The sequence below is a fragment of the Cheilinus undulatus genome, linkage group 20 (assembly GCF_018320785.1).
Source record: "Cheilinus undulatus linkage group 20, ASM1832078v1, whole genome shotgun sequence".
In the NCBI taxonomy this organism is placed as follows: domain Eukaryota; kingdom Metazoa; phylum Chordata; class Actinopteri; order Labriformes; family Labridae; genus Cheilinus; species Cheilinus undulatus.
Genome location: NC_054884.1, coordinates 40371181 through 40386637, shown reverse-complemented (window position 1 = coordinate 40386637; position 15457 = coordinate 40371181). Strand labels below are relative to the sequence as shown.

General features: G+C 41.6%; 1 protein-coding gene across 1 annotated transcript in view; it reads right to left on the bottom strand.

Annotated features, from left to right (window-relative positions):
- Positions 1-949: 949 nt before the first annotated feature.
- The window catches only part of stxbp4 (syntaxin binding protein 4), a 71033-nt gene continuing 56525 nt past the window's right edge, over positions 950-15457 (bottom strand). The window contains exons 16-20 of the mRNA XM_041816246.1: positions 12035-12214; positions 10773-10889; positions 8216-8265; positions 2169-2305; positions 950-2014 (exon numbers count right to left, since the gene is read on the bottom strand). Of these exons, the coding sequence (XP_041672180.1) occupies positions 2001-2014; positions 2169-2305; positions 8216-8265; positions 10773-10889; positions 12035-12214 (498 nt within the window). The 3' untranslated portion in view covers positions 950-2000. The remainder of the gene's footprint in view (positions 2015-2168; positions 2306-8215; positions 8266-10772; positions 10890-12034; positions 12215-15457) is intronic.

Sequence of the window (15457 nt, the reverse complement as noted above, 5' to 3'; positions counted from 1 at the left end):
TGGGCTCCAGGGTATACCCTACTACCTTGCCCTACCCCTAACTGCTTAGTGGCTTACAAAAGTTTCAGGATGAATATCCCTTTGAAAATGATGCAGCTGCAGCTCTAAAGCCTCATCAGACCATAGTACCACATATGAACATTATCTCTGCAAAGGCTGACTCTGATAAAGTGAAGCAGAACGCAATTAGAGAGGTTTTAGTCCAGAGAGTTCAGGCGAGATCTCCATAAAGGCCATTATGGCACAGTTTGGCACCATCTGTGCCATTTGAATGTTCTCATGTACAACGCTATCGATTTCATTTATATATCACGAATGGTGATCAATACCATAAAAGGAACAAAACAAAGTAGATGTTGGCGCGCTGGTCCTGCTGCGTAATGCCCTCTGGTAACGCTACGTTAGCTCGTAGCATTACACATGCCTCTATCTCCACCATGGATTGGTTGATTTGAGTGATTGACACCTCTTTGGAATCATTAGAGCCAATAGAATGAAGCTAAACTCACAAAAATGAGATTGACAGTACTGTCTGCCAATCAGAATCAGCAGAACGCTGGTGTGGGGGAAGTGCAGCCTGCTGCAAACGGACATTGTAAGCCTTCCTGGGTCCTAAAGTCTGTTAGCGAAAGCCGGAAAGTTTTGAGTGTAACACAGAAAACAGGTCTAATGGAATGAAGGGTGGATTTATCAGAAGAATAAACTTTTCTCTGCAAAACAGCAAAGGGAAGAGAAATTTTACAACTGTAGTTTGGAAAAGCGATTTCTGTTTTTGTGATTCTTTGGCCTCTATCTCTCTGATACTTTGGTGTAGACTGCTTTGGCATGTATCATCAGAATCTGTGGAGTCTCTGCTTTCATTTGAGGTGCTGGTCATGTGTTCTGCATGAAGTGTCGTAGCGGTAGAGCCAGAAATATGGCGAGTGGGTTGACACAGCGGAGTTTGATATGTTGTAATTCATTTAGTTGTTATTTGAGTTGTGCCAAGGCTCTGCTGTTTAATTTGATTTGCAACGTCACTATATTCTTCCGTGATTAGTGCATTATTTTCATACTGTGTTAGCCTCTCAAAGTCGCCCAACTGGGGGACGTCTGGGTTCAAGAAGTTTTAAATGTCCCTGCTGCAGCTCAGTATAGTGGTCAACGGTAGCTGCATCAGTCCTAAGTGTTTTCCTGCCCTCTGTGCAGTCACATGACTGAAAGCTATGAAGATAAGAGGCTTAGAGTGTGCTATTTAAAATGTTTTAACTGCTGAATTACTTCACTCTCTTTCTTGGCATCCTTAGACTGAAACAGTGAGACTAATCAGTCTAAAACTGAAAATGTTATCTGTTTGCTTTCTGTTACAGTCTGCTCATGTCCTGAGCTAGCCAGCCACATGTGCAGTTTAGTTGCACATAGGAAATACTTTGCAAAGTCGATTAAAAAGGCAGGTTTAGAGTAAGGATGCCTGTTTCTAAAGTATGCATAGCTGTTGCTTCACTATCGTCCTCCATTTTGGTTTATCATTGAGTCAGAGCTTAGATCTGTTGCCATGGCTTGAATCCTTTTGTCCTGAAGATTAAGCAGCATTGGTTTCATTGCTTCTTACCACATAACCATAAAGTGAGCAAGGACAAAACTTAGACATTGATGTAGTCCTGATGGTTTCTTTCCAGTGTTTTAACCTGCACAGACAAACGGTTACCTTCATAAAAATAAACTGCTTTAAACCGTCTGTAAATCTCGTGCATTGACTTCCTCTGTGTGAACATCTTCAGGTTAAAACACTGTAAATCAAACGGCTGTTTACTGCATATCAACTACTGGAAACTAAGCAGTGGTTATTGCGCTGGTTGACAGAAACTAGAGAGAGTTTCATGCAGAGTTCAGACAAGAGTCCGTAGCTAGCAGGTTCTGAGGAGATGAGGAGATGCCATAGGAGAGAGAGTTCGGGTTGACGGTGTTCGGTCACTTCCTGCTGACGTCTCAGAGCGTCCTGGCTTTGCGCCGTCGTCCCTCTAGAAGGTCAGCACTGAAACGGGGAGGACAGGAACAACAGCAGGTTGCAGGATCAGTTTGGTTTCATCCGGCAGGACTCTCATGCAGGGCGACTAAGAAACACAGAGACAGAGGAGGAAGAGGAGGAGGACGTGCAGACCTGCATGCGTGGAGCTGGGATCACTTACAGTCGACCTCCAGGATGGCTCTGACAGTCCGCGTGAGCTCCTTCGCCTCCTGGGCGAGCGTGGCTGCGGTCCACGGACTCTTCTTGTAGCGAGGGGGGAGGCCTTGAGGCGACGCTCCGACTTTGACGTCTCCAGAGCTGCAATAACAAGAAAGACCGCGTCAGCCCTCAGAACCAGATCAGCCTGAGTGTGCTTTTAGGCTGCAGATGGACTTCCTGTTTCAGCTCCTGCTCTCATGCTGCATCACAAGCGTTCTCATTAATGTAGCGGCCTGTAAGGGGCGTGCATTACTGGAGGACATCACTAGAGGAGCTCAGGATGTATACCACTTCTGATCAAACTGCTGCTACAGCTGCATCCATGCTAAACTCTTCCCCTGTAAGAATTTTCGGTCATTTCAACTAAATTCCAGCTACAGCTATGGCCTCTGACCTCGTGTGACTCTGACTGGATCAACAACACTGTAACTGTAGCTCAGGCTCCTCCATGTCTCTGATCTTTGCTGAGATGTTTCTACACCTTGGTTGGAGTCCACCTGTGATCTCTGGAGCTCAGTCAGAGGACCATCAGGTTCTTGGTCTCCTCTCCTACTAAGAGAAGGACCTCCAGACGCCCCCATTAAGACGTCCCACCCCCCTTTTCTATGCTTCTTACACCCATGTGTGAAGTTAGAAAAACTGCACCTCCAGCCCCTCTGTGATGAACGTCCTCACTTGGTTTTTAGACTCCACTTGTCCCACCTGCCTTTAAAACACCTGACGGTAATACGGCATGCATGGAAAAATCCTGGGATATGAAAAAATGAAAACCGCCCAAAATCGTACTAAATCTGCATTTTGGTTTCATACTTGAATTTCTCATGAGGGTGGTTCTGGGGGTTTGCCCTGCAAGTAATCCCAGCATACTTTGTGGGTAGCATTGCAAATCTGGGGGGCCACTTTTATCAGCTTTTCTCCCTCGTTGTGTGAAATGTATCCATGAAATAAAAACTGTGGGCCACTGTTGTGTACGCCTCATAGAGAGCTGTTTTTAACGAATGAGTCAGGATCAGCAGAGAAAGTGCTGAGTTGTGCATTTTTGCTCATAATATTGAGTTATTGTTTTTGATTTGCAGCCCCAACACTGGAAACTATACTGTGCATTAAATCTGCTTTTTGTCATATTTTTAAATTCCTCTTTTTGCATTTAAACCTTTTGTTTTATTTTGGATATATTCTCTTAAATTAAGGGTAACTGGCTTCCTGTTTGGATACAGACATGGTTTTATTTTGAAAGCAAATACAGAATTTTAGCTACATCAAAGATTATGAAATAAAGTAAAGCACAGAAAAGAATAAACAGGGATATATGGCTCCGTATGGATCTCAAAGGCAACGAGGAAACAAATAAATGTTTGATTAACCTTCAGGGTTTGTTTTAATATCAGTCTCACTCAAGCTGCTAAGAGGAAAAAAATGCACTTTTCATACAGTAGCTATAAAATATTATACATTAATATTTTATTCTACTTTCACTAAGCTTTAACCTAAAACAGACCTCATTATTGCTATCAAATATTCACTCATTTTTGAAGATTTTAACCCTTTGAATGCCAGTTTGTTGTCAGGATGCCACCATGTTTTTGATGAAAAAAAAAAACAGAAAAATTGATTGTTATCAATATGCAGAATATATATTTTTGAATTATTACAGACTGGAATATATCAATGATTAGCAGCAACACTGATTTTTATGCATTATTATTATTGGTGCAATGTCAAATACTCACTCTCAAGCTGCTAAGAGCAAAAAATGCACTTTTCATACAGTAGCAATAAAAACATATATTTCATTAATATTTTACTTTTATTAAGCTAGTTTTTTCACCTACAACAGACCTCAGTATTGCTGTCTAATATTCATTCATTTTTGAAGATGTTAACCCTTTGAATTCCAAATTGTTGTCATGATGTCACCATGTTTTTTAATAAAAAAAAAACAAAACAAACAAACACACAAACAAACAAAAAACCCCAAAACAAATAAGACAAATTAATTATTATCAGTATACTACATGCAGATTATATTTTTATTTATTACAGGCTGGGATATGTCAGTGATCAGCAGCAACACTGATCTTTATGCATTATTCAATTTTGCATGTTTTTTTTCTCTGCATGCCAAATATGGTCAAAATAAGGCCGTGTGGTGGAGAGTAGTAAAATGATCAGTTCTAAGGTAAAAGCCCAGACTGACACCCAGATATAATGAAATGCATGTATTATGCTTTAATGGGAGTGACATCAAAAGTTACAGTCTGAATGGGTTTCAATGGAGCATTTTTGGTGCTTAGCAGCATGAGTGTAACTCTTGCTTGTAAACGCTGTGTTTGAGACTTTACTGTGGGATCTGAGCTGGAAAAAACAAGATTGGATAAAAATACACAATCCTGCCAAAATCCATGCCATATGCATGAACACAGCCAAAGTTACCAAACAATGAAGAATGAAAAGTCTTTAAAATGCGTACAACCCCCCTTAAGGGTCAAAAGAGAGATAGGGACATGGATTAATCTGATTTTTAAAAATGCACCAAAAAGTGAGATTAACTGTGATTAATCACAGTAATAATGGTGCAGTTCTTCATCGCCTGAGGCCTGGTGAACGGCTCTTTTTGGTCTCTGCTGCTGTATTAATCTTTTCTGCACTAAATCTGTAATATTCCTGATGAAGCTGCTCAGAGATGGTGTTAAGTCTTGTCAATGAATCACTCACACCTCCACATCATCTAAGAGCACAGTTTAAATCTGCTGAGGTGATCAGACGGTGATGTCTGCAGCTGTTTCTCTCCACAAACACAGACCAGATTTGATTCTTCATTACGTGTCTGCACAAAGAGATGTTCTTTTCTTTTTATCACAGCTCTGACTAATGTGTGCAGCTAAACAAATACCCAGCATCATCAAAAAAGTCATGAAGAGGCTGAGAATGAGCTGCACAGAGCTGTTTCTGACACCACAGCTGACCTGGATGAACCGAGCGGCGATGGCCTACATTCTACTCAAAAAAAAGGAACAACAGGTGAATTAAAAAAAAAACACACCTGAGGGGGTCCGGAGGTTATGAAAGACGAGCCGAGGTGTCCCACTGACCTGGACTGAAATAAAAGGAAAACTGGGCAGGAGGTGCCACAGCTGGGTGACTTAACAACACCACCGATTGACCTGATTTACAGACTTGCACAACCGGCCAGCAGGTGCAGGTAACTCGTGATGTTACGCCTCGATAAGTAACGGATCACAAATCAGACGGTGAGAAAACGCGGAGAAAAGAGGCAGGATGATGGGCAGAGAAGCTCCGATTACAAAAATAAAACATTGAAGAAGAATAAAGGAAGATCAGAATAAATCTGGACGGATTAGAGACAGAAATTACAGAGAAAAGAAAAAGAAAACAGAATAAAAGGCAGACATATGCGTGAGGAAAAGAGGGAATATAAAGGGAGGTAATTAACTGCAATGGGACAAAGACATGGAGACATGCCCTTCAAAATAAAAGCACATCACACTTTTTCCACATATTTTTTTTCCAGGCCCAAAACTGCAACCTACTGAAAATGGCTTTGCAAAGCGGCTGAGGGCCAGATGTGGATAGAGAGGAAAGAAAAGGTGAGGGAGAGCAGGTAGAGAGAGGAGTGATAGAAAGAAGGATGCAAACAAAGAGCCGAGGCTAAAGGCTATTTAGGAACACTGAAAATGCAGAAGAAATGTGTCAAGGGTTAACCCCTTCCACGCTCCAAGCTGATTTGTCAGAAGAGGACCAGAGTGGACCAATCAGCATCTTCTAAGGCAGTGGTTCTCAACCTTTTTGGCTCGCGACCCCCAAAATAACGGTACCAGAGACCAGGGACCCCCGCTACCCGAAGGTGGTTGAACACAGCCCTGCACAATCTGGGACCCAGCCAAACTGGGGGTCCATGGAGGTCAGCAAAACCATGGTCCATTATAAAGTTAAGCTGTGAAAATTATCATTTATATTTGATCTGAATAATAACCACTCTTATCAAAGAAACAAATATCTCTTTCCACTCATTTGTGTAGTAAAAAAAAGTTCTTAAATGAAAATAACTTTTATTAAAAACAGAATTAAAATGGGTTAAAATAGCTAAAATTGGTTGATGGTGGAAAAAATGATGGAAAAGATGATGAAACTGGATTTTTAAAGAAAAGAGTTAAACATGGCAAAAAATAGATAAAAGTGGCAAAAATAACCCAAAATTGGATAAAGTGGCAAAAATGGGCACAAAAAGTGGCACAAAAGTGGCTGAAATGGCTTTTAAGTGCAAAAAAATTGGCTGAAATTGGGATGATTGGGATGACAAATTGATATAGACCAGCAAAAATGGGTTAACTGTGCTTAAGATGGGCAACAGGAGTGTTAAGAATGGTTGACAGAGGCAACAATAGGCAGAAAGTGGCAAAAACAGGCAGAAAAAAAGTGATGGAAAGGGTCTAAAATGGACAAAAATGGGTTTTACGTGGCAAAAATGTGCTGAAATTGGCAGAACTGTTGTTAAAAAGTGATGAAAAAGGGTTAACGTTTGGTAAAACTGGTATAAAGTGGCAACCGTGTATTTAAAAAATATTCTTTGTTTTTTAAGGCATCCAACGACCCCCTCTTAGTGTCTTGCGACCCCAATGGGGGTCCCGACCCCAAGGTTGAGAACCCCTGATCTAAGGCGAAAGAGGCGGTACCTACAGGGGTTAGATGATAAGCAGCGTGGCTCTCCAGTGGTCCTGATGAAGCACTCATGACCCAGATCTGATATAAATTTATTTAATGAAACACGGCGCTGTTGGACCTCAGACAGGACTGAAAAACACAGACTGACAGAAAAAAACGAAAGTTTCCAGAAAAGTTTTATCCAAGATTCCCCAAATTTTCTGAGATACATTCCAGATCAAACTCTCAAAAGTTTCCAGGAAGGTTGCAAAAAAATTCCATGATGATTCCAGTGATAAGCCTCTGGTAAAACACTGGTGAAAGGTTCTGTGAAAAGCCTGAATAGTTTCAGCTGAAAATTTCAAAAAAGTTCCTGGCTCCCTGTGAAATTTCTTAAGACTTAGGGGTTAGGTCTCAGAGAATATTACTAAAAATTTCTGGTAAAATTCCCACAAATTCTCCCAAAATTGAAAAGAATTAACTTTAAATTCCTGAAAACATTTATAGGAAAAATTCCTAAAAGATTTCAGGAACGTTCTCAGTGAAAATTCCTGAATAATTCAGAAAGAAATCTGTCCAGGAGTTTTTGTTTCCTTTCTGCCATCAAAAACCTGAACTACAGAAAAAATTAAAAGTGCTTTCAAGGCTACTTGACACTATTTTCCAACAACAGCTCTACGACCCAGTTTTGGGTCCTGATCCACCACTTGAGAACCACTGCTCTAGGATGCTCCAAGTACTTCCTTTTAAAGAATTAAAGCCCCTGATTTTACCTTTGGCTTCAGCAGTAACACCTGTGTGTACGTCCATGCTTTATACCCTCCCTTCTTCCTGTTATTCTCCTGTATTTCTTCTTCTGTGGTGTGAAATAATTGCATGTTTTGATGAAATCCTCTCGGTGTGACCTTTCACCATCTTGCAGGTCGAGTCGTTTCATAACACGGCGGATGCTGCTCGCTGCAGGCGGCCATTATCTGAGCTAACTGCGGGCCTACCTGGGCTGAAGTGGGCCAGGCTGGACCACCGGGTGCGTGCGGGGGTCTAATGGGCTCTGCTCTCTGCAGGAAGTCTCATTATGAGACCGCGGCGATGGTGTCGGGGTCAGACGCAGACGGGGCACAAATGACCTCATAAAGCCGGTTTAACACGCATTATCACATATTCACACAGTGAGACATCCTCAGAGCCCACAGACTCTCACTCCAGATGCAGAGACGGTGGTTGCTAACGGCAACAGGTTTAGTGGCTTGCAGTCACCAAATGTGACTCATTAGCATAGCCACCGTGTCGCTAACGATCACTGTAACAACTCTCTGACTCTATCACACCAGCAGGCACACACAATACCTGTGGCTCTTCATCGGTCCGTGACTTTCCAGCAGGAACTCTTGAACGTTCTGTGGACAAAAACAGAGAAACAGGAAATCAGATTAAAGAGGAACCAGGAGTGACCTGGTAAAAATCCTTCCTGGAGTTAGAAGGAGGCTTCTAGAGCAGCATGGACGGAGCCGGGAGGAATAAGGCCAAAATAAAGATGTCTGAGACCGAGGACCCCCACTGGACCAGAAGGTGGCTGAACACAGCCATGAAGGTTCTAGAGTAGCCATGTGGAGACAAGGCCGCACATTAGGGGGGCAAATGGCCCGGCCAAACTGGGGGCCAGCAAGTTCAGCTGTGGTATTTTATATTTAACCTAAATAATAACCACTTTGATCAAAGACACAAATATCTAGACCTCTTAAAAATGTTAATCCTTTTGTTTAAAACAGAATTAAAATACTTTTAAAATAGCTAAAATGGGTTAATAATGGCAAAAATGATGGGAAAGGTGGTGACATTGGAGCTTAAGAGTAGCAGAAATGGATAAGAAGTGCCAAAAATTGGATAAAGGTGGCTAAAAAAATAACCAAAAATGGCACACATTGGTTAAAGTGGCAAAAACTGGCATAGTAAGTGTAAAAAGGAATTAAAAAGTGTCTGAAATGGCGTTAAAGTAGTTAAAATAGATGGAATAATGATTGTCAAACCTCATAAACCCATACTTCATTCACAACAGAACAAAAACAACATGTCAGATGTTAATCTGAGACATTTTACCATTTCAGGAAAATATTAGCTCATTTCAAACTTGATGGCAGCAACACATCTTAAAATGTTGTCCCATTCTTGTCTGATGTAGGATTCTAGCAGCCCTGGGTTGTTGTTGCTGGATTTTTATTTTCTGATGCTCTAAATGTTTTCTATTGGTGAAAGGTCTGGACTGCAGGCAGACCAGCTTATGACCCGGACTCTTCTCCTGTGAAGCCATGCTGTTGTGATGGATGTGGTATGTGGTTTAGCATGGTCTTCCTGAGACGTCTGGGTGGGAGCATATGTTGCTCTAAAGCCTCTCTCTATTTTTCAGCATTGATAGTTCCTTTCCAGATGTGTAAGGCCGGCCAAACACCCACAGTACCCACAACAACCAATGAGAGTGAGCAGACAGCCGGATCATACGTACTTTCACCGTTTACAACCATGAACACAACTTTAACTTAACTTCAGCCAGGATTTCATCCTGAGTCTTTCCCTCGTATTTTGATTTTTGCTTTACCTGTAACACACGCCAGGACAGCCTGTTGTGGAGAGACAGCAAGACGGTACCGACAGACATTCGTGTTTTTTTTTTTTTTCTGAAGTCATGTGATCACGTGAGGTCGTAGGCAGGTCGGCAGGTGTGTGGTCTCCAGTGATCTGACAGTCTGGCTGAGTTGTCTAGTGTGTCAGAGGATTAAAGAGGAAAAATCTTTGGAAATTGTCCTGAAGTCTGTGGTCTCCCACGGTTTAAAAATTCTTCCAGATTGAAAAAATCGTCTAGTGTGTGGCTGGCCTAAGCTGCCCACGCCATAGGCACTAATGCAACCCCATACCACCAGAGATGCAGGCTTTAGACCTGAGCCAGGAGAACAAGCTGGATGTTTCCTCTCCTCTTTAGTCCACAGGACACGGCGTCTGTGGTTTCCTCTGACCACAGAACAGTTTTCCATGTTTCCTCTGACCACAGAACAGTTTTCCATGTTTCCTCTGACCACAGAACAGTTTTCCATGTTTCCTCTGACCACAGAACAGTTTTCCATGTTTCCTCAGTCCATGTTAAATGAGCTTTGGTCCAGAGAAGACGGCGGTGTTTCTGGATCCTGTTCACATATGGCTTCTTCTCTCCATCATCCAGCTTTAACTGTCATTGGTGGATGGCGACAGATTCTCTGAATTGTTTGATGATATCATAGACTCAGGATGGTGGGAGATTCAAAGTCTTTGCAAATTCACATTAAGGAACATTTTTCTGAAATTGTTCCACAATTTGTAGACTCAGTTTTTCCACAGATTTGTGGCCTGTCCAGACTTTTTTAAGATGTTTTGCTGCCATCAAATTCACAAAGACCTAAAATTTTTCATGAAGTGGTAAAATGTCTCAGTTTCAACAATAAAAACCCATGGGTTTATGAGATTTGACATTTACTGACTTTTATTCTTATTTCCATTCTAAATGGTGTCCCAACTATTTTGAAATTTGGGTTTTATTTCTTGTCCTGAGTAAGAAAAAGACACTAAGAGAAGAGTTAATCCATGTTTTTCTTTTTGCATCAGATGGAGAAAATGTTTACTCATGTCCTGATGTTGGACTCTAGATTCTCAGTGTTAAATCAATAGAATAAATGAAACACAGAGAGTGAGACGATGTAATAGGATGGCTGAGGAGACAGGATATAAGGAGACAGGATATAAGGAGACAGGATATAAGGAGACAGCATATAAGGAGACAGGATATATGGAGGAAGGCAAGCCTCTGGATCAGGATTCAAACCTGCAGCCCTACTCCACCAACAGATCTAATCATAATGTGAGATTTATCCTCTGGTACCTCCACGAAGCTCAGCAGTTTCCCTGTTGACATCTCAAAGCCCTTTTTGGTCGCCTCGCTCTTCCGTAGTTGACACTCGAGGACAGCCACCCTCTTCTTCAGCTCCTCTGTCTCCTCCTACAGGAAAACAGAACATCAGGGGAAGTATTCACACTGATTCTGGAAATAGAAAAATGAAACTTAGAGCTCAGAGCCGTAGCATTAGAAAAAGCAAAGAGCAGAAGTCTAACCAAAGCAAATCATAATTGCAAACATTTAAATGATAAATATAAAGGAACAACAGATTTTTAAAGCATACGTACAGTATATGTGCCTCTATACAAAAATGAACATCAAAATGTAGTTCCCAAATACTGACAGTAATGCTTTTTTATCTATGAGAAAAGATGTATAAAAACAGTAACTCTCTGAGACTCTGTTACTGTTTAGTGGTCAACAGAGTGACTCTGTGACTGTTGAGTGGTCGTCATGGTAACTCTGTGACTGTTGAGTGGTCATCATGGTAACTCTGTGACTGTTGAGTGGTCGTCCTGGTAACTCTGTGACTGTTGAGCGGTCTTCAGAGTGACTCTGTGACTGTTGAGTGGTCATCATGGTAACTCTATGACTGTTGAGCAGTCTTCAGAGTGACTCTGTGACTGTTGACTGGTCATCATCGTAACTCTGTGACTGTTGAGTGGTTGTCATGGTAACTCTGTGACTGTTGCGTGGTCATCCTGGTAACTCTGTGACTGTTGAGTGGTCATCAGAGTAACTCTGTGACTGTTGAGTGGTCGTCATGGTAACTCTATGACTGTTGAGCAGTCTTCAGAGTGACTCTGTGACTGTTGACTGGTCATCATCGTAACTCTGTGACTGTTGAGTGGTTGTCATGGTAACTCTGTGACTGTTGCGTGGTCGTCCTGGTAACTCTGTGACTGTTGAGCGGTCTTCAGAGTGACTCTGTGACTGTTGAGTGGTCGTCATGGTAACTCTGTGACTGTTGAGCAGTCTTCAGAGTGACTCTGTGACTGTGGACTGGTCATCATTGTAACTCTGTGACTGTTGAGTGGTTGTCATGGTAACTCTGTGACTGTTGCGTGGTCATCCTGGTAACTCTGTGACTGTTGAGTGGTCATCAGAGTAACTCTGTGACTGTTGAGTGGTCTTCAGAGTAACTCTGTGACTGTTGAGTGGTCATCAGAGGGATGTTTTAATTTACAGACAACTAAGCAAGGTGATTTTTGGTTTTGGTGGCTCAGTGCCCTTTCTATACTCGTCACCTTATTGGCTGATGTCGGTTGCTCCGCCCTCTGAGTCTTCAGCTCTGCAATCTCGGCCTCCAGCAGGTGGATCACCTCCTCGTAGTCCATCTCCATCCCCCTCGCCTGCTTTTGTGCAGCCTCAGCCAGCTGAATGCGACTCCTTAGGGCCCGGCTCTCCTCTGCTCCTGCTTTCACCTCCTGAAAAGTTGAAAAGAGAGAAGTCAAAAACTCTGATTTAAAAAGTTTACTCATCAAAGCCTCGGCCAGTCTCTCCAACAGGTTTAGGTCCAGCATTCTCTGTGTCAGGATGTGTTTCAGAGATGAAGCTCTGTGTTTAGCCTGAGGGACGTTTTCTGGATCAGCAGGCTGTGTAGTCTTGTCCCAGCAGGACTCGAACCGACCTGTCAGCGCTCTGCATTTTTCTGTCTTTGATAAGGTCAACGACATGGGAAAGCAGCAGCATGACTGAACAGTGTGCTGGAAAACCAGCCAGGTGAACTCTTATTTTCTGTTTGCAATCTTGGAAAATGGCTTAGACTTTAATCCTAAAATCAATAAAATTCACATTTAATGCAATATGTTTTACTTTGTCTTATTTTTGGTCTGTAGCAGACAAAAATACTGGATTCATCCTGATGAAGATGTGATCAACATGCACCAGAAGCAACTGAAAAACAAGTCAAGCATGCAGCTGCATTATTCTCTCATGCATGCATGATATTTGTTGCTTGAGGCCCAAAAAAGGTAGCAAAGGATGATGGGATTTGAAGTCTTAATGCTCATTTTCTACATTTTTTAACAGATTTGTAGATCTCAGAAACAACACATCATGGCGCCATCTACAGAAATACAAGCACCGATGAAAAATAAAGTCATTGACATCTAATGGTCTTGAAAGGGTTACAAAGATATTTCCATAGCTTTGGGACTCATCCAACCATGGTGAGAGCTATTATCCACAAATGGGGAAAACTGTGAACAGTGGCGAACCTTCCCAGGAGTGTCTGGCCTACCAACATGACTCCAAGAGAGTCCAACCCTCATCAGCTCTGGGTAGAAAGAATGAAGTCACAGATACGAGCAGTTTAAAAGAGACTCCTCTGGAGGCTCTCTGGGCTCAGACTTAGCAGGAAGGTGAAGAGCTGGAAGAAATAGTTGATTTGGTTCTGGTTTCTGCAGGATACCTGCTTTGATGTCTTTCTGGCTCATCCTAATGGGAGGAGAGCCAGAACTCACTGGAGGGATTACATATCTCATTAGGGCCTGGAAATGCCCCGGAATCCCCCAGAAGGAGCTGGAAAACATCCCCGGAGGTGAGGAATGTCTAGGGTGCCTATTTTTGCCTGCTACAGAGCCCTCACTCCGCATAAGTGGCAGAAAATAAACATTTTTTTCTGATGTCTATTTTCATAATTGCATTGCCTGAACTATTTTTTACCAGTGTGTTCTTTGTCTCTTGGATGATTGAAATGATTTGAAACCCTGGTTAGCAGAAAAAGCCTGTGGTAGTCAGAGCGGTCCATCTGGTTCCTGCTTTTTTTCTGCTCTGTGTTTGTGAGAGGCCAGGAGGGAAACCAGCCTTCAGAGTGGAAGTTACATAACTGAGAGCGCTGAAACAGACACCCACAACCATTAGACAAGCTAACACCTCTATACTGGGAAACAACCACTCCCAGCACTGTATGCTCACTGGAAACCAGTAACTTTAACCCTTCAGCTGTGAAATAAACACTGAGGAGCAGAGCCGCAGTAAAGCGATCTGCAGAGCTCGTAAAAAATGAAAAAGGCTCTAAAACAGCATCACTTAGGTTTTCAGCCCCTTAGAGCAGCGATACTCAACGTGTGGCTCTATTATGTCTTTAAATTGAATATTATCCCCCAGAAATCCTCAAAAAAAGGGAAACTTTGACTTCAGAAATTAAACACATTAATCAGTTTGTTTCCAAGACGTATACAGGAGGCTTTAAATGTCAAACTTAATTGTCCCATTTATCCCATTTTTGCCAGTTTTGTTTGTTTATTTGTTTATTTATTTATTTCAAGGATAGCCCCTTGAGATGCATCATCTCATTTTCAAGGGGGTCCTTACAAAACAAATACATTCATCAGTAGTACAAAAATCATAATTAGAGATAAATCCAAAACACAATACAGAAACATTTAAACGTAAAGACACCCACTCCACACACACACTCACACTTAATGCTCCCCCAAGCCTAGCCACCCACCCCCCAAATACACAATATACATGTACATATATATTCATACATACTATACAGTTCATATACACATAGGGTACTCAACATCAAGACACATGGTAAAGCACAGTTATCTAGATATAAGGTACACAAGCATGAACAAGAGGAGAGTCAGTCCAGACAGACTGAACCCAACAAAGAAAAAGAGTCAAAAGCAGGAGCAGGATGTTTGACAATGAATAAGTAAAGATGATTTAAAAATATGAAAAGAGGTGATAGAGCTAAGTGAGTGAGGTAGATTATTCCAATCTGATGGAGCTTTAAACTTAAATGCACGGCGACCAATTTATTTTCTGATTCTTGGAGTAAAGAAAAATAAGTGATCTGTACTCCTTAGGCTATACTGTGACCGGAAAGGAATTAAGAATTGCTTCAAATACGTAGGAAAATTAAAATAAATACATTTAAAAATAAATAACAACCAACGAAATTTCCTTCTGGCTTTGGGAGCCAGCCAGTTCAAAGACTCATACATTAAACAGTGATGGGTCCTGTACGGACACCTGAGAACAGATCTACAGAGACTATTATATAAAGTATTGAGAGGACGAAGCTTTGTTTCCGGGGTGTTACTATAAATAACATCGGCATAGTCAAGGATTGGCAGCAACAACTGTGTCACGATTCTTCTCCAGACTTGCAGGGAAAAACATTCAACAGAACGATAAAGTGACTTTAGACAACCATATATTTTCGTAGAGATTAAGTTGATATGAGGTTTGAACGATAACTGAGAATCTAGCCAAAGGCCTAAATATTTAAATTTATCTACTTTTTCTACTGCTGTTCCATCCAGGAAATTAATATACCAGTTTTTTGTTAAAGGAACAGAATTTGGTTGAGTGCAAAACAAAATAAAATATGATTTCTTCTTATTCAGAAGAAGCTTATTGGCAGAGAACCATTTTTGGACTAGATTAAAATCAGATTGTAATGAATACTGAATTTGTGAGATGCCCGAACTGGAGGAGTATATGACAGTATCGTCCGCATATAAATGAATTTGACAGTCAGAACAGACTTGTGGGAGGTCATTGATGAAGATTGAGAATAAAAGAGGACCTAAAGATGAACCTTGCGGTACACCTTTGTCAATAATCTTAAAGTCTGACTGGCTGCCCTGAAAAGAAACACACTGACTTCTATAATTAAGAAACGAGTTGAAAAATAACAAGGAGTCAGT